Below are 19,901 nucleotides of genomic sequence, written 5' to 3' on the forward strand. Positions count from 1 at the left end.
CCACAGAACGAAGAAGGGAGTTGTGATCTCACAGCACAGCTCTCAGATCTGCAGCAAAGAGCTCTCCTGTGCATTCTTCCTCTCATCAATATCCAAGACTCCTGCTGAAACCTACCCAGAAAAAACTTTCCAGACTATCCAACTCAGCTCCAATCATAGATACCATTTTCACATCAGGAGGGAATACAGATTTAAAGAAACTTGATGTATTTCCTAGAGACATTCTCTACTGACCTCTTGAAAAAAAAATGTTGCCCACACAATTAAAAAAAACTAAAACCTTTTTAAAAAATAGACTCTAGCACAAACTATGATTTCTTGTCAGCTTTGTAAATCTGCACACAACAGGTAGACTTAGCAAAGATGCCCCAACAGAGAGGCTCAGTTGAATGTGGCGACACATCAGATTCCAGACCATACAATTTAGTAACACTTTCCAGTTACATTTGAAAGGTAATAGTCCCAATCACTCTTCTAATTTCTTCTTTCCTGAACTTAATCCATTGTGAAATAGGCCTGCAGCAAAGAAATTATGTGTCCTGGAAATCTTCTGCCTCCTCCTTCTTAACACATTCAGTAGTTCCACTTACATTGTCCCCTTCACTCCTCAGTTTCCAGAATGGCTGGATATAAAACCAGGAGCCCTCATTCCCTGCAGCATCCAGGGACACCCGCATAGCGTTCTTCTCTAGCAGAGCTGGCAATCTCTTGTTGACTGTGAGGTACTTGTTGCTTTTTATGTGTAGTAGCTGGGGACAAAGAACAATTTCAAAAAAATTAGCCCAGCTTTCAGTTGCTTTTTCTCCCTCCAGTCAAAAGAGGAAGTGCAGGCTTTCACCCTGCAGAGATTTTCTATAATAAATAGAAATACAAAATGAAACTAGAAGGCAGTTATCAAAGTATGCTACTGTTTAGGAAAACAGATGCTCTATCTCAGATTGAGAGAAATGTGTCAGGGATCAATTTTACAGCAGGGCAAGGGTCCATTGAAGTGTTCCCTTCAGGAATTACATCCATTACAGAAAAGTTGTACTGCACTTAAGAATTTAGCTCCTGTCTTATTTATATGTCATGAAATACAGATTACTTCAGTGATTTAAAAGGAGCTGCACAGTACTTCTATAGCATGGTTTTGAAATAAGTCTTGAAAATAAAAGACATATTTATGTTCAGATTCTAAACTGCAGCACCAAGAAATACACATAGAATTTTTATTATGACATATTACTTAAACAGGAATATGCAGCACTTCTGGTAGGCTTTGAAACAGACAGAAAAGCACAATATTGTAAACTTTACCAAGTTCTGTTTACCTGACCCTTGACAATCCAGATTACAGCAGGTAGTTAGTTTCATTTTCACTGTAACCTTGAAATGAAACAACTGTTTCCTTTCCAACACTGAGAAGGCAAATGGATTTCAATAGGTTTACCTGGATGACGTTGCTGTATTTTACAATTTCGCCCAACAACTTTCTGTTCTCGCTTTCATTCTGCTTTTGTTCCAGCTCTGCTGCATGCTGCAAGAGAATGATTATTTCTTTAGACTCTACAAAAGAGGTACCTGAAACACACAGTGCATTTAAATCCTGCAACCTACAAGCGTTCCTGTACTGAAAATATTAGCACCCAAATCCTGATGCTGATTCTGATTTTTTTATTACCCAAAACAGAGACTCTGTCACAATTTATGGGTCATACCTGAGATGGATGCTATTTTAAAAACTTTCAAGCCCAAAAAGTAATTCCAGGTGCTTTATTTCATCCTGGAGAGGATAAGAAAGGGCCTATGATTAGCTTCTCACTGTTACCACTCCTTTTACTTGTTGGGGTTTAATTGTATATAAACACATGGACTTCATAACAAAACAAAAACAGTAGGTCACACGTGGCAACATCAAGATTAAATGCAATAGTCTGGGTCAAACACAGCCACAGAGCAAACTCTCAGCTCCTAGCTGTGTAACTCTGGCCACACACCATGTGCCTTCCCTGCTGTTTTTAACTGGAAGCATTGGTGGCCTCTCCACTGCCCACAAAACTGTCATCCAGGTTTGACAGGACCTTGCTTTCTCTTAGTTTCATGCATTCAGTTATACCATCAGGCCAGCTGTTTTTCAGAGATGGAGGAGTTGCTCCATACACGCTGTATTTGAAGCAAAATACAGTCTGCAAAAGGGTTCACAAAAGAATCACCTAGACTAAAGGCAAGGACAAACACAATTCTGAGGAATTTCCTGGCTAAAGCATTGAGGACATCTCTTTGTCCACTCTTCTATCTAATTCCTGGTAAGGATTTCCAGCATTATTTAAACCAGGGCTCTGTGCTGATTTTAAAAACTCCATTTTTATTTCATAAAACTTCTGAAAGCACTATCTTGCTTACAGCAAAGGCAATACCCCCAGCCCAAAGCAAGATAAACACCAGACCAGGGACTATAAATGCCAGTCAGGAGGTAGGAGAGCTAAGGAGAATTATAGAGTTGCTATGGTGGCATAATAATACCCATCACAGTGGTTCCCAAGGCACTTGTTATTATTCTTTCTGGTGCTATTGTAATTCTACAGCCTGCAGATTGAGATAAGATTACAAATACAGATGTCTCTTACTTGAAGTTTCTTCAGCAGTGCTGCTTCAGTATGGTTTCCTTGTTTGGCTTGCTTGGCTTTCCAGTACTGCTTCTGGGCTGAATATCTGTTCATAGGACACACCTTGAAAAGGCAGTCTGGGGAAAGATTGAAAGAAATACTCCTAAGTCATGTTGAACGACATTTCCTTCATTTGTAAGTATGCTTTGGTTAGGTTTTCTTGTCCAGGAATGTCCAGATATCAGTGTTTAAACATAGCCACCAAGTCAGCTTGGTGGCAGTGATACCATAAACAGGGTGGCCCAACATTAGAGTTGAACCTAAAGCCTTTAAAGCCCCACACATTCCCACTTTGTGCAACCTCTGCAAGAGCCCCAGGCTGTGACCCCACCATATCTGCCTGCTGCTTTATTAGCACCCCAACAGCACAGATGCACTGTTTGAAGGCATGTGAAACCTTGGAAGAACGGTCCTGCTGTCTGTACACCACACACCTGGCTTGGCCAACTCCTCCTGGCACTGCTGAATCCAAGGATGGCAGGGGCATTCTGCTGCCAGCCAGCCAGCAGGCTCACACAGAGTTTGGGTCTCCACGTGCCTTCACTGAGTTGTTTCTACTGTTGGGTTTTTTTAATCAAAGTGACACAAGCTGAACATCACCACTGTCCAACAGACCAGGAAAAAAGCAGGTGAGGAGAGAGGAGCCACCTGAGCAGGGTGGCTGTGCAAATGAGAGAAGAGGACGAGAAGGAGGAGGAGAAGAAGGAGGAGACTGCAGCCAATGCTGAGTTGCTGAGTAAGAAATGAGGAGCAGCAAAGCAAAGAGAATCTCAACACACCAACCCTCATCCCATCCCTACCACTTCCCCATGTGGAGAGAGGGGGCTGCAGATCAAGAAAAGGGAGAGATGTCTGGAATGAAGCCAAAGGGTACTTCCCTAAATGTTTGTCCAATTACTCATCTTTATTTTCCAATACCGTAATCAATAATTGAAAGTTAATGTTAATTGGCAAGAAACTGAATTTTGTGAAATTCCCTGACTCAAGAGTTTTTGGTTGGTTTTTTGTTGTTTTTTTTTTTTTTTCCAGTGGCAGTCCTATAAACTGGAAACAGAGGCTTGTGATTCATCCAAAGCCAATTACTTTTAGAATTATAAACAACATCTAGTCTTGCACAGTCACAATCATCAGCTGCTCTAAAAGCAGCAAGACTTGACAGACGTTTCACATAGCAAATGTTGGTGATTGTTCTTTCACACGCCATGTGTATTAACAGGCAAGAAGAGGGAAGAGTTCTGCTGTGGGAGTAGGAAGGACACCCAGGACTGCCTGGGTGTTGTAGGGTGAAACTCTTCCCCAACATGGGCTGCAGTCTGTGGATGTCAAAGGAAGGTCTGTCTCAAACTATGAGCCCTCCAGATTTCACTGGCACAGATGGCCAAGCCCTGGCTGAGGACTGACCCAGCCCTTATTCAAGCAGCAAAGCTTGTTCATACAAAATTGCCTCAATGGCAGAACTTTCCTTGGCACTGACCCAAAGTGCTCAGGGATTTGCCCCTTCCTCACAGCCCTGAGTTGCTGTTCCAAGAAAAAAGTCCTACAAATCCTTATCAAAGCAAACCCAGCCACTCTGCAAAGGTGTTTGCTTTCATTTCACATTTATAATGGGAATTATATCACATAACCTGGAGTACACAACTCCCAGGTAATTTTTACAATATCCTGGAAGCCAAGAAGGTGAAAAAAAAAACCCCAAAGTGCTGTGTACCATTAACTCATATTGTATATTATAGGATATTTTACCTGAAGTATCAGGATTTCAGCTCATAAGACAAAGAGTCTGCTAGTATTTTCTGCCACAATCTATAATTAACATGCCTTCTCAGAAGGCTTCATGAAACATTTATTACTCTGAAGTAACAATACATTCTTTTTATAGGACCAGACTTCATTTCTGTTACTCCCCACATATCCTGCTACTTTGAGTAAACACAGCGCTTCCCATCCTCCTGCAGAGACTAGGAGCACGGTGCTACCACTCTGCAGAGGACCTTTTTCAAACCAGTATTACTTCAGTTATATTTCCCTCAATTTATAGACTTTAAAAAAAAAATCATATTATTTGTTCCCAGACAAGGTTTTTTCCTATTTTATTTTACTTTTTAGGATTCCAGATACATTGAAACCAGGTCATGTCGTAGCTTTTCGCTAGGTTGTTTTTTTCCATTTATTTTATTAGAGTAACAAAACTATGTAAATTCAAGCTTCATGATCCTAAACATTGTGAGGGGGTGGAACAGTGCCTGCCCTAGAGATGCTACAGTTCAAATAAACAGGAAAAAAAGAGAAACTAAGGCATAAGATTATAAAGCAACTTTCCACCACACAGCAGATCAAAAAGCCATTCCCTCCTGGAGGTCAGTCTAGCAACCCACTCACGAGACAGAACGTCTCTTCTGACTTCTTCAGACATTCCCAGATAGTCCTTGTTCCCAATCCATTACTTTATGAAGTTTTACATAAATGCTTCTCTTCCTGAGGACTAATTAAGGAGGCAATATCAAAGGTAAGCAAATAGCACCTTAACTCAGGAAGTCTGAAAAGGAAAATAACTCCTATTATGCCCTTTAAATGTTTCTTGATATTGGATAAAGAGGGTTTAGAACAATATTTGTCAGATGCTTTCTCTCCCTGCCCTCTCTTGGGGTTTTTTTTTAAGTGTTAGAAATTCAACTCTGGGCCATCATGGAAGATTTTCTTTGGTCTACAGAACTAGAGAAATTATCACATTGCTTTACTAAAACCAGAGACATGGGTGAGTGGAAGTGACAGGGCTATAAAATCACAGTGTGTATAAACCTATTTTTTTGGGGAAAAAAAAATAGACAGAAAGGTAAAAAAGAACTAATGTGAAAATGAAAAGGGAAAAATGTGAGGGAGCAAGGAGTGGGGCAATGAAGAGTCCTAGGCAGGACAACAAAAAAAGCTATCAGGAGTCCAAGAAGCAAATTAAAGCAATTATGGAACTGAGAGAAACAAGAAGAAAATAAAAGGATAAACAAAAATTATGTAGAAGGCAAGTAAAAAGAAAAATGGCAGATGGAAGAGGAAAGGGTGGGAGAAGGAAAGGAGAGAGTGCAGAGGAAGGTAATGGAAGGGAGAGAAGACAAAAGAACAATATCAGACAAACCTTGGATCAGACTAAAACCTTTAAGGCAAAGGGAAGATATTTAGGAATTCAAGCATCACTTTCACTGAGAAGCCTCAAGAAAAGAAAGGAATACAAGTTAAAAGTAAGGAAGTTTAGACCAGTTTAGGTCATTTTACATTTAAAATAGGAGAGAGAGTCATGCTCCTTTTCCAGAGTTGCTAAATCTGACCAACAAGCAGGTCTTATCTGTGCTGTTTTACACCTTGGAAGCTGAAAGTGTTTCCTACTGGAGATAGGAGCATCAAGCTGAAGTGTGTTTAGGATCACAGACTAAGGAAACCTGCAGTTCTGTGGCTCATGATGCAGCTTTTCTTCAGAGGTGCACGACTCCTGGCACACACTGTTCTTCCCAATCTCTGTGAACCCAGCCCTGCAGCACAGTAACCATTTCCACCACAACACTCAGTGCCTTGGATCTCACCAGCTTCAACTGGATCTCAACCAGCTGCACCTGGTTTGATCAGTCCCTTCAATTCAACTGCAATACAGTAAAAGTGTAGTGGGTTTTTTTCACCAGGCTTCGGGAAACACGTGAGGGACCAAATTCTGCCCTCCTCTGCACTGATGCAAATCTGGATGTGCACCCTGGTGGACACAGAGCTACGCCAGGTTCATCCCAGTGTGACTGGGGGAGGAATGGGGAGCTCAGCTTCTTCATATGGACACAAAACGAGAAGCAACCACATCTTTCTTCACTTAACAACACTCCGTGCTGCAGGACGTTCTGAAACAACGAAAATAGCAACCACCCACTCAAAAAAAAAAAAGAAAGTAAACACGTAACAAAACCGAAACTGCTATTTTGAGCCTCTTTACACAGGCTTCCAGTTCAGGCCAACATCTCAATACCTTAATTTGATCTCTGAGTGAACCCTGTAGGGGAGATACAAGCAGTTCAGAAACACAATCTTTCTTTTTGTCCCTCCCACTGGGAAAAGGGTTGATAAAATATTGCCAAAAAAGAGCAGACACGGTCCTCTGTGATACTAATTTTCAGAGTCAGTCCTTGAAATTTAAACATCTTGTTAGAAACATGTTTTTCTCATACTTCTTTGACTCCCAGGTCATGCTCTAACCTCAAATCAACGCCAGTTCAGCTATCAGTGATAAAAACATTGTAAACCATACAGACAGCAGTTCCTATTACTGAAGAGGCCCTGGTCATCCTGCTCTTAGATGCTATTTTCAGTTGCTTATGTCTAATCATTCAATTAATCATTCATGCCTAAGTCTTCCTTTCATGTCAAGAACCTACTTAAAGCAGCTTTTGTTTGGTTTGTTAACTTTGCTGCTTTAATTGAAAGCTATTTCCCAGAAGATTCTTGGGGAGAAACATACAGATTTTGCTTAGACTTCTTGGTTATAAGAACAACATTTAGCAACTCTTTTGCCTCAAGGCTCTGAGCAGAGCTAAGAAATTTAGCAAAGTATGGCAGAGATGTGCTTTTGGCTGCCCTCATGGTAGAGGCACCTCCATGGTACAAGGCACTAAATATCAACTAGACAGCAAGTTTCTGCTGGGCTCTCAGCAAAGCTCCTGCTGTTCCCACACTTAGAATTTGACTTGAAGGAGACAACATCCAAATGATGGATTTATCTTTCCTGCAGCCATCTTCCTGAACACACACTGACTAAGGATACTTGAAGCAGCAGGAAAATGATATTCAATGCAGCCCCTAACACTATAGCCATGATGTTATAGAAGGGTGGGTTGCATAAATTAATGTGACAAAACTTACTTTTTCACTAATTTAGTTTCTCCTACAGCTGTTAGAGATCTCATAGCACCTTTCAGTACCTAAAGGGGACTTACAAGAAAGCTGAATGGAAAGGGACTTTTGGCAGGGGCCTAGAGTGACAGGAAAAGGGGGAATAGCTTCACACTGACAGAGAGCAGGTTTAGATTGGATAGCAGGAAGAAATTGTTCCCTGTGAGGGTGCTGAGGCCCTAGCACAGGTTGCCCAGAGAAGCTGTGGCTGCCCCATCCCTGGCAGAGTCCAAGGCCAGGTTGGACGGGGCTTGGAGCAACCTGGGATAGTGGAAGGGGACTGGAATGAGATGGGCTTTAAGGTCCCTTCCAATCCAAATCATTCTGTGCTGCAGCTCATCCAAATTTGCATGCTACCACCATGGCAGCAGTCCCAAAATTAAGTCAGCTATGGGTGCACTATAAAGTAGAGAGCTAAGGAGTGACTGCAAGAAAGGCTGCCAAGGGAGCTAAGAGGCAGCAGGGAGGAGGAGGAGAGTAGCTACTAAAAAGTTTTGGGGTGGGGAGGGAGAGGGAGAAGAGGGAATCCCCTAAAAGAGGAGGATCTGAGTTAGAGGAAAGGAAAGGTTTGATGCTGTGGAGAAGAGGGAGCAGAGGCAACTGGAGATAAAGGGATGTGTTAAGCAAGCAACAGACAGAGGTTACAATAAGGGACAGAGCCAAAACTGTCCACAACTAATGGAAATCATTCCCCTACGGACGCTGGGATGTAGCTCACGATACAGCCCTTGCTTTCCGCAGCAGCAGCAAACAGCTGTGCATTTGTCAGTGTCCCAGCCCCCTCTGACATCTGCTCCACATGTGCTGCCACCTCTGATGGCAAACCATTAGCGCTGGGAGTTCATTCAGCTTCCACCCTGCATCAAAGTGCCCAAATCATCAACACAGAAACCTACCAAATTTTCTTTCTTTGCCTTTTGAAGTTAGAAATGAACAACACAGAGCTGCAAGAAAAGAACTCTAATGTACTGAGGTTATAAAATCAAGCCCTCAGACACTAGACAGGGAAAAAATTATGGTTGTCTTTTTAAGCTCTGTTGAGATCCTTAATTGTAGGCATTTGGATGTATTCTGCAGTTACCCTACCACAAATCTCTCCCAGTGACCTTGGTCTCATCTAGGAACCTGGATATGCTCAACTTTAGAAACACTTCGGGGTAGTCCAGTGACAGAAATATTGTCAGACAGACAGACATCCCCACCTGAAATTTTGTGCAACCTGGAAACTGTGAATTAGACATGTACTTGCAGGCAGTGAGAGGGTGAAACCACAGTCAAGTAGCCTGAAAGCCACACTGGATGCTACCCCCAGCTCTGCTTTAAAGCTATGCAGTCCCACAAGTGACTGACATTTATTACTGTTAGTTTCTAAGTATGCACCCTCACTTTCTCGGTTTCCAGTATCTGCCAGTGTGCTGAATGCTCACAGCTGGAACTGGAACCAACTGCTGATGTTTCCTGAATATATAATGGAAAAAAGTCTTGAATTCTCTGGGAAAGCAGAACTTCACTCTCCCAATGTTTTAAAGGCTTTATTTTTTGCAATAGTAGCGTATATATAAACACTGGAAATAAAATACTACGGTTAAGCACAACAGTGCAACCCCTCAAAATCATAGAATGGTTTGGGTTGGAAGGGGCCTTAAAGATCATTGAAAATAGATACAAACAGCCATGAAACACATTTCCCTTGCTCTAAATCAGGCAAGTGATACTCTCTTTGTCTCAGAACCAGTGTGAATCCAAGCCCTTTTAAGCCAAAAGAGGCCTGGTCAGGCTAGTAAGGCTCTGCTCTGGCACAGTTAGGAGTACTTTTTTAGCACTCAAGAAGTAAAAAGTACATGTTGTCAGTGCACTGTTATTTTTTTCCAATAAGCAAAACAGCAGAATTATCCAAATCTACAAGGTCAAGTTGAAAAAAATCAGATACAGTTTTAAGCAAAAGCAAAACAAAAAGCTGACAAAATATCTTGGGGTACTCCTTAAAAAGGTACCTCACTTTGAAAAAAAATAAACAATCCATCAGCTCAAGTAGCTTTGGACCTCACAAGTTTCTTTCCCATCTACAGTAAGAGCAGGGCTGGAGCAAAGAGTTTGTCACACAGCAGGGGATCAGTGTTCAATGTACAGAACACAGCAAGCAACTCTTGGACCACAGGAAAATCAGTCCTTTTCTCCATACTTTCCACCTGCCTCTCATGACTTTGCAAATTTTGTATTCAGTTCTCAAAATCTGCCATTCATGTTCCAGTTTGAAAGTTTGTCCCTGTGTCCACAAACAGAAGTGCCCAAGGAGTTAGAACTGCATCATTAAAGAGATCATCACTGATCATTAAAACGGCATCAGTTAGTCATTAAGGAGAAATGATCCCCAGTTACTGACCTCGGAACTTCTTTGGAGGATTAGCAAGGTCACCCGCCTCAGGCTGGACCACACACCGGTCATCCACTAACCTAGAAAAACAAAAGTTATCACACTCACTAAAACATGCCATCAGTGTATATAAATGCAGAGACACACCTGCCACACCAGCAATACAGAAGCTTCCACATTTCTCCAACATAATACAAAAAATACCTTAGAAACTCTGTTATTCAGCTACTAAGCATAACCAAGAAAAGTCTACATTTTCCTTCCAGAGAGAGGATTTCCTCTACTGCACCAAATTATGGCCTGTGTTTCAGATCCCATTTCATTTAAATCCAGTTAAAATCCATTTTGTTACACCACATACATTGATGTTACATGTAAAATTTATGTTTTCCTTCATTAGAGGCATTAACCCTCAATCAGAAACAGTTTGTTTCTCTGCAGCTGTCAGATTTTCTTCTTCACCATTTCCAATCTTTTTCCTCTGAGGAGGCATGTGGAATTAAGGTTCAGCTCTGAGCAAAATGCCCAAGACCACATTTTCCTGTGCTAAAATGAATAAGCATTTCTTTAATCCACAGCAGAAAATCTAGATGACAAATCTAATATATTTCTTGCAATATTTTAGAAGTTAAATAAACAATAAAATTGAAAAGTATGAATTGTTAAACTTATCTCAGAACTTCCTAAACATAAATTCAGCTCCCTTTCAGGAAGCATCCTGTAAATAATTTGCCCATTTCAAACAATTATTCAGGAAAATCATGTTTTAAGGACACACCACTGCCCTGTCACTTCACAGCAACACTCTTAGCAGTATTTTTGTTGGAAATTGCCAGAAAAAGCACAAATTGGCTTCAGCCAAGTAACACAATAGATAGTGAAGGCTTTGCCTCCAGCCACGAGCACAGCAAAGCTGATCCCCCAGCACACCCATGAATTTTCTACCTCTAGCAAAATGACAAAGAGTCCACTGTGGCTGCAGCTCCCTGAAGCAAAAATGACAAAGAATTTTGGAAGTCAGCAGTTCCAATCTCATAACAGACCTAGATGCAAACATGAGGTGTCAATGAGGAAGGGGAATTGAAGAAACAGCTTCAGGAGCAAACAGGGGACCTTAGGGAATTGTGTTTCTTCACAGTCTAGGTTAGGCCAGGCTTAACAAGAACAGAGTGAGGTCTGGAAAGCAGGAGTCAGGAAGAGTCTTGCAGGCATCCTGTGCTCTGTCCATGTTCTAATAGGCCAAAGCTTCCTATAAACAGCACCTAAAGCCTGGAGTCACAGAGAGCTGACTGGACTACCTTAACACTACCTTAACACTACCTTAACAGAAGCTGTGCCAAAGGATTTTAATGCCAAGGAGTACTTCTCACTCTCAACAAAATCCCTCAAAGGTTTTTAAGGAGGAACCCATAAGGTTTGACCTTAAGCACTGTCAAGATGAAGGCATATCGAAAAGCCAACCATAACTCACAAGGAACCTCCTGTGTTCCTTGGTGACACCTTGTGCACCCTCGTGACAACTTCAACTGTGGGTGAAACACAACTTTCAGCATGGCATGTCACTGTAGCAAAAGCCAGACAGAAAACAAGGTGTTGGTGCTGAGAAAAACAAATGAGATCCTGCACACTCTCTGAGCCAGCCAGCTGCAGCATTCAAACACACTGGCCTTGCAGAGAACAGACATTAAACAATTAATACCAATCACCTGCTGTTGAGCATTCTCTAAAGGCACAAAGATAAGGACCATAAATGAGTTCTGCAGCCATCAGGAACCCAAGACATCAGAGAACACAAAGGAAAAAGGAGCTGGTGCTGCTCCCATCCTATGGGCACAGAATCAGAGCACAGAAAGGTTGATTGACATGTGGCAGGGCAGTGGCATGACAGAACAGGAACATCATCTCCTGAGCCCTTGCTCAGCACCTCAGCTTCTCACACCTTTGTTTCTTATAACACAGGACAAAAATCTGAGGAAAGTACTGTTTTGTTTATTTAGCAGTTATTAAATTAACATTTTAATTCCCAGAATTGCCACATAATGCCATTCATTCTGTATTCCAGCTGCATGACCTTCAGAGAGTCTAACAGCTCCTTGTTTACTCTGGAGGTGCTTGTTACAGTGCCGTAGGGAGAGCTGAGCTGCACATTGCACATGATGCAAGACTTCAGCCCGATCTGTGGATGAGAACAAAAGAGGCTCTTCAAACACAGACCACTTCCTCTGATACACAATTCAAAATATTCAAATCCCATTTTTATAGCAAGCCAAAAGCAGCTGCTGGTTTGCTACTGACACCTGCGAGGTGGCTCCACTAAACAACCAGCAATTCAAGACCTTTGTAACCTGCAAACAAATCCATTTGAGATGTGTGAAACCAAACAACAGGTTTGGCTGCAAAAGGTCCTGGGCGCCTGCAGTGACTGTCAAACCACACCACAGCAGGTTTTAAGATCACTTGCTTGTAGGTTTGAATAGGAAGCCAAAGTGCACCAGACCAGGCTTTTCAGATAAAGGCAGAATTTATTGTATTATATTTATTGTATTAGACCATAAAATGTGCAAGCTATGTTAACACTGATCCAAATTACAGTGACAATATTCAAGCCACTTTACCATGGTACTATCAGAGAAGCTTTGAAAAACTTCCAGGGGTTTAATTCCTCAGCTGGACTGCAGACAATACTGCTTTGTGCTCTCTTGCTGTCATTCAGCACCTGGCACATACAACATAACTGCATTTCAGTTTTCCATACATAAATGACAAAGGAGACCCCTGCACATGTATGACACAATTTTTAGCAGGGCAAGTTCTTCCCTGAAGACAATCAATACCTGGGTTTTGCACAATCCCTCCAAGTAACTGGTGTGATTAAGCTGTGCAGTTCATTGGTGGTGCCTAAGATAAATCATCAGGAAAGTCAAAGCAGTAATTACAGCCCTGGACTTTACGCACAGCCCTTTGTATTCAGTAATTGCAGAATTAGGGGCTGAAAGCAACAATGCTCATGGGATTGCTTGTCATAGGTGCCCTGTCATTCTCCCACTGAAGCCAGTGGAAGTTTTTCCACTCGCTGCAGGGGAAGCAAGGGCAGTTCCTCATCATAGTGCCACAGGCAGCCAACCTCACAGACCAGCAGGTGTTTAAGCCATTAAGACCTCACAGTGTACAGAAGTGTACACAGCTACAGTGTGCAAAGGCTCATTAAACAAGAATTGGAGCTACCTAAAGCAATGCCTAGGAGATAAGGTGTGCTTCTCCACAAAGGCAGGGGGGAAAGTAAAGGTGGTTTCAACTCTCCACTATCAACACAGAATCACAGGATAGGTCAGGCTGGAAGGGGACACAGTGGGGCAGCTGGTCTCACCTTCCTGCTCCAGCAGGGCCATCCCAGAGCACAGGGCACAGGATTGTGTCCAGACAGCTCTCGAATATCTCCAGTGAGCAGACTCTACACCCTCTCTGGACAATCTGTTCAGTGCTCGGTCACTGCACAGGAAAAACGTTCTGCCTCACGTCAAGTGGTCAAAGCATGAACCTGTAGAGCTCTGCACCTCTCTTCCCCCCTCCTTTCATTCTCCCCCATCATCTGGTGGAGTTAAAGCTGTCCCTTCTCTGCTGAAATGCGAAGAAGGACACAGGGATGGGAGGAGCAGGACTGAGCAGCAGCAGTATAACTGATAAGCAGGGTATGATGGCAGAAAAGTCTAATGGTGCCTGGGTTCACAGATAGGAATCATATATCCTGCATAAGTCTTTGTGTCCTGCAAGCTCCCCCATTACCTAACACAGGCTAAAGGTAAATACACCAAAGGTATCTAGGAACTTGCAGATGTAGTGCAAGAGTCAAAGAATAGTTGTACAGCTATAATCCTAGAAAGACTGTTCCCAGTGATAAATTACTTTAGATTTAGTACTGAGATACAGTTGCATTCTGAAAGAACAAAAACCAATGTAAGAAAACTATAGGAAAGGAATTGTGGTGGGTTTTGTGAATTTTAGGTCTCTTTCATAATATAAGATGCTTTTTAGATTGTCAGAGAAAGCAGCCACGTACTATCATTTATCTTAGCTTTGTGCCTTGAGTTTCAAAAATACCATCCTGAAATGTATTTTGTCTCTTCCTACGAACAGAGACTTTCACCCAATAATCATAGCCAATATTATTAAGTACAACAATACCTGACCAAACACATGAGCACACAGACTCTCCCATACATGGAACTGCACGTGTGTGTAACTTGTTAAAAAATACATGACCCAGCTGCTTATGTCTATTACACATTCTGATGCCTTAGATTTTAACTTTCATATTTTTCAAATCCTGTACTGCCTAGTGTGTAACTCTGAAGTTTCCTGTAGCCTATTAACTTCTGCTCTCTCGTGCTGGTTGGACATAACAAAGCCTCTCCAGGCCTGCTCTCCAAGGTCACTCAGACCGTCCTAGGCCCAAAATGTGTAAACCAACATCTTAAGAGGGGGGTGAACTTGGGGAAATTACATAATTAACGGAAGTTTTAATTGGAGAATTAACCGATATGCAAATGAACCAAACCTATAAAAGTGCGAAGAACTCGTGACCTGTCATCCATCTTGGGGTCCATTTTGGCAGTAGCCTCTGGCTCCCCAGGGTGTACCTGTGACGGCCGTTCAAGTAAATACCTCCTTTTATTCCCTTATTTTTGCCTAGTCCCTGTTTTTAGGTGGCCTCTCAAGGCATCAACTCAGTACTATTTATACATCTATGGAGAATTTTAGTCCTCAAAAGGCTGAATAAACTAAGCTAGAGGTGACATCTTCAATCTAAGATACTCAGGTTGCTCAGCTTTTATTCTCTTAATGGTATCATCATTTCACTGCCTTTTTGAGCAGCACAAGGCCTGGGCAGCAGCAGGAAGAGGGGCAACGTTGGTGACAGGCATCAGCAAGAGAACCTGGATGTTTTAACTGCCAGTGGAGCCCAGCAACTTCTTTGTTCGCAAAGCATGCTGAGGGTACATCCCAAAACCACATAACCTTAACATGCCCTCGTGAACAAAGGAGCAGCCCCCAAAGCCTCCCTCACTTTGCTCCTCAGATGTCCCTTCACACAACCTCCTCCATAGAAATGTTCCTCCAGAGCACCTGCCACCCAGGACACTTCTTGCCTTCCAAACTGCAGCACAAAGCCTCTCCCGCGCTCCACACAGCCCAGCAACCACTCGGGAAGAGAGGTGCAAGTCATACCACCAAGAAACCAACCAATAACGAACAATAGGTGATTCAAATTTTGCTACCCTGGAAATCAAACATCAAATACCTAAGTGCCAAAACAATCAGGTCCACCCAGTTCTTCTCCAAGTCCACCCACTTTTCATTTCATTGAGCCTCTTATCAGGCATCTAGGTCAGCCCACTTCTTGTGTGCTTCAAGCAGTCTCCTGCCAAAAATCTACAGTCATCCTACCTCACCCTTCCCAAAATGTGAGTTCATACTCTTTTCTGACTAGCAGTCCTGCTTCAAATGATTTATAGCTCTGTGATTTAGCTACCCTGTATGAAACGTGTCCTTTTTCCTGTCTCTTTCCAAAGCCAAATTTTTCACCATCAGCTTTCACATCTTTGAGGATTGCCTACATTAATCCCAGCTCATACAGAAGATAAAAAGGCTCTTCCTTGCACTTACAGCAAGGCTATTAAATCTCTACCATTTAGGAAGATTCCATGTTAAAAAGCCCTTTTGACAAATGGGAGGACAGCAGAACACAATCTTTAAAGAACTCCACTTCATGCCAGTGAGGTACAGCAGCACAGAGACAACAAAGTCTGGTTCCTGCCTGCCTCAAACTTTAGGAACTTTATACTTTCCTTTCTGAACAAATTTTAATTGCCACAAACAAAGCAGAAAACAGGTTGAAAGGAGCTGTTTAATAAATACCCTTACTCTGGGAAAGCAAACTTCTATGCATCTAAAACATTCCAAACTCCTCAAGGTGTCTAAAGCAGCAGACAAATTTCACCATGCACCAACTTCAGTGTGAAATAAGGATGTGGTGCATTTTATCTCAGCTACACAGAGTAGGAACACTCAGCCACACAGAGCAGGAACATTCAGCCATTCCTACCATCCCAAAAAATGCTTGCATGGGTCACTTTGAATTGTATTATCAAACGGTGTGGAGACACATGGGCAGAAAGTACAATCCCAATCACATACTGGGAAACAAAAACACCACCATGCAAGCAGGCAGCTCCACATTTGCACTAATAACTGCACAAATAATTAGCCCTAAAGTTCCTCCCTCATCTGATAGTGCATTCATACATTCTTGTAACTGTACCTGCAGGCTTGCATGTCAAAGGGAGGACAAGGGGAATAAAAGCAGAAGTTTTTCTGCTCAATTAAGTAATCCAGCTATAAATCCTGAATGTCATTTTGTTATTCTGTTGTATTGTGTTATATCCAGTCATGCTTTTAGCTTGCAAAAGCTTCTGTTCAGTAGAACTTGTTTATCCATTTTTATAGCTACATTTACATTTAAAACATTGTGCAATTTCAATTAAATTATAAGAACAGAGTTAAAATAAATGATTACAAAGGAATAAAATGTTATTTGGAGGTTACAGAGGAAAGGAGAAAACATGATTAGATTTTAGTCTCAGTTTTGCAATTTTCTTGGCCTGCATAATAGGTAAGCCATAAATGCACCAAGAAAATGGTACTGAGCTTTGCTTGGACATGCTCATTTTTGCCAAGTAAATGAACATTTGCACAGTATTTAAAGATCCTCACATCAATACAACACACACTGAGTCATTTTCAGTGGTGCCAAGCACACCTATTTTCTGCTGTCAAAAGGGGATTGGGAACTGGTCACAGTCCCAAGGCTGACTGAGCTCAAGAAGTGTTTGGACAACGCTCCCAGGCACAGGGTGATTTTTGAGGCTGTGCTGTGCAGGGCCAGGAGTTGGACTCAGTGATCCTTGTGGGTCCTTCCAGCTCAGGATATTCTGTGATTCCACGGGGAATTGGCAATGGGAGGAGGTGTGCCAGCCTATCCCACCCAGCTCCCTCCCCAGGCACACAGAGTCCTGCTGCACTTCTCCACAACACTGGTGTTCTGCTCCCAGGCAGGTTTTGGCTTCAGTCTGTCTGAGTGCCTTTGATAAACAAATTACATTCCCATAAACCCAAGGAAATGGTTGATTTCTTCCTTTCTTTCTTTTCTATTTTTTTTTTTTAATACTAAAAGTAAGAGTCTATCATACAAGGATGTTGCGACAACCTAAAGGCATTTAATTGGAAAACACTTCCACAGGCAAACCCTCTTTTGGATGAAAGTTGTATTAAAGCTAAAAAAATTGAAATTATAAAATGAGTATTAGGAAAGCTTTCTGAAGGCAGTAATGGCTTGCAGGACACAGACCCACTAATAATGCACATCACCTAGAGGACTGGAAAATTTTTCCATTACTAACATTTTCCTTTTAGGTGAAATCTTGGCTCTCCTTGAATGGACAAAACTTCCACCGATGTCTCTGAGGCCAGGATTTCACCCCATCATCCCTTCTTCGCAAAAGTGCACTGGGGGATGAAGTTTAAAGAAGCAGCAGTGTCAGCACCTCACACTGAGGGTCATTCATCAAAGTTTTTAATTGCAATCTAACCTCTGCAGAATTTCCACTTAATCCTTATTCCAGCTAGCTACATATGGAATGCAAACACTGTAAAAAGTCCAGGATTTGGCCCAAAGCAAACACACCACTTACTTAGAAGTAAATCAGAAAATCAAGATTGAACACATGACTTTAACTCTGCTTGCTCACACCTTACAACCACCCGTAACAGGTCTGCAACTCGGCTCCCTCAATGCAAAAAAGCACAGATGAAGTAGAATTATTAGGTAGATCCACGTAACATGCATTAGAAACACTGACACTAAGACCAATGTAAACTAAAAATGAGGGTGTCAGAGGCAACCCTGCATCTGTATGTGAATTTCAGGATGTAGCTCACTCACCAGTCCCTATCACACTGAATGGTTTATATTTCCACAGTACACAGTGACTTCAGAAAAGTGGTCCTAGTAACAGCATCACTGCTCCCAAAATCAAGCAGAACTCGTTACACAGTTACCTATTCAGCCAGAGACAGCAAAGCTAAACCAGCAGCATAGAGAAAATAATCACAATCAAAAGAAATTCTACGTTTAGTTTACAACAGAAGAATTTGTGCTTTTTTTCTCAGCTTTGCACGTATTTCTGAGTGACCACTTTAAAAGACTGCTTTGAAGAACTGTATGCTAATAAAAGGAGTCAGAAAGGCTGGATTGTTCACTGTTAACAGCATTTAATGAAAAGGGAAAGATTTACCCAGAGAAATACTGTTGAGAAATGCCAATATCTGTCCAGTGATCAAAAAGTGACTTCATCCCCGTAATGAAGCCAGTCACACCTACTCATCAAAATAGCAACACTTACTGTAGAAAGGAAGCATAAGCAAAGGAAGAAAATTAGGAAACTTTGCTGAGACAGCACAGTGTAAAAATATTATTGTTTAAGCAAACAAACCAGCCTCAAATGCTACTGTAAGGCCTATAATGAACCTCAGCGTCTGGAATGACAACATATATATAAACAAACACATAGATACAAAGATAGATACATCCACAAATATACATGAACAAATTATCAATCCTGCAAACACAGGTTGAAATGTAAATCCTGGAAAACAAACCAAGTTCTTTCTCCATTTTGTAACACAAACAGCAATAATCTGGCAGACCAACCCATATCACACTATGTAAAAATGTGAGTGGAAAACATTGCTCAATCAAAATGCTGACATTTTACACATTCTGCAGTGCTTATTTCACACAGGAGAGAAAAATTTTACGTGCCTAACTTTTTGCTTAAATAAAAAAAAAATAAAATTCAGACAATATAGATAACAAAACCCTCCATGTTATAAACTCTGTTATATGTCAGGGTACCAAACAAAGAAAGGGCTCACCTCATTTCAGAGGCTAACAACGGGGACAAGTCCCAAGCTAGTGTGAACATGTGTACTTCCACTGAAATTAGTCAAACAGCCCTTTTCTGCAGCAACTCAGCACCTGACCCAGTGCTTTTCATATCCTTCCTTTAGTGCACCTTCCTTCAGCAGCCCCAGAAACTGTCTTCAAGGCCAAGCACACTCACACAACACATCCTGAGCTCCCCTAGCCACAGCCCCTTTCCATGAGATGTGCAATATCCTGGCCCTGGGTGCAAACCTGGGCTTTACACCGGGAACATGAACCTTTCCTGACCATCCCCTTGCCGAGACAGTGCTCTGGAATTATGGTGCTGCCTGGTTTTGCCTTCAGATAAAACCACCTTCAGTGGTTATGCTGTTCAGGTTGAACAGCAAAACCACCAACAAACTTGTACCCAGCATGCAGCCCAGCTCCCAAAATCCTGCCGCTGGTTTCAGCAGCACTTCACTTCTGCCCGCAGGGACAATGACCTTGGGTGGCAGGAACTGAGGTCTGCTCACCCTTTGATGTGTCCAGCTCTCACTGGTGGCAATGAGAATTGTGCACAGGAGAGACCTCCACATCAACACGTGCTCCAATTCCCTCAACAAAGGATTGTATGATTTTTATTTTCATTTTGCAATAATAAATGTTTACAAATTTTTGCAGCTGGGCTGGGTATTTTTGCATAGTCTCTTTGCTTTTCTCTTTCTTCAGTAGCCAGTTAAAAAAATCCCCTTCCAAACAAAAACCAGCTGAGAAATCACAGTGATTTTATTTACTTGTTTTAAAACTGAGCAGAGCCAGTTTCCTACTGGGAGAGATCATTTTGGGAGCTGTTCCAGGTTGTCTCAGAGCTGCTTTCCCAGTTGCTGGGAGCAGCTCTGGGAGCCCTTTGCCACACCTACCCCCAACCTGTACACACTCGCTTGAGAGAGTCCCACGTAGCAGCACAAAGCAGAAA

At 42.0% G+C, this 19,901-nt stretch overlaps 1 protein-coding gene across 7 annotated transcripts in view; it reads right to left on the reverse strand.

The window, feature by feature from the left end:
- ITPR2 (inositol 1,4,5-trisphosphate receptor type 2) overlaps positions 1-19,901 on the reverse strand; it is a 246,210-nt gene that overhangs the window by 207,934 nt on the left and 18,375 nt on the right. For 5 of the 7 annotated variants that reach the window (XM_069003276.1, XM_069003280.1, XM_069003275.1 and 2 more), the window contains exons 2-5: positions 9,952-10,022; positions 2,610-2,725; positions 1,433-1,519; positions 591-749 (exon numbers count right to left, since the gene is read on the reverse strand). In XM_069003276.1, the coding sequence (XP_068859377.1) occupies positions 591-749; positions 1,433-1,519; positions 2,610-2,725; positions 9,952-10,022 (433 nt within the window). Of the gene's footprint in view, positions 1-590; positions 750-1,432; positions 1,520-2,609; positions 2,726-3,082; positions 3,160-6,079; positions 6,148-9,951; positions 10,023-19,901 lie in introns of those variants that run through there. The other 2 variants (XM_069003281.1, XM_069003282.1) reach the window with 2 other exon arrangements.

This window comes from Aphelocoma coerulescens, chromosome 1A, assembly GCF_041296385.1.
Source record: "Aphelocoma coerulescens isolate FSJ_1873_10779 chromosome 1A, UR_Acoe_1.0, whole genome shotgun sequence".
NCBI classification, from domain to species: Eukaryota; Metazoa; Chordata; class Aves; order Passeriformes; family Corvidae; genus Aphelocoma; species Aphelocoma coerulescens.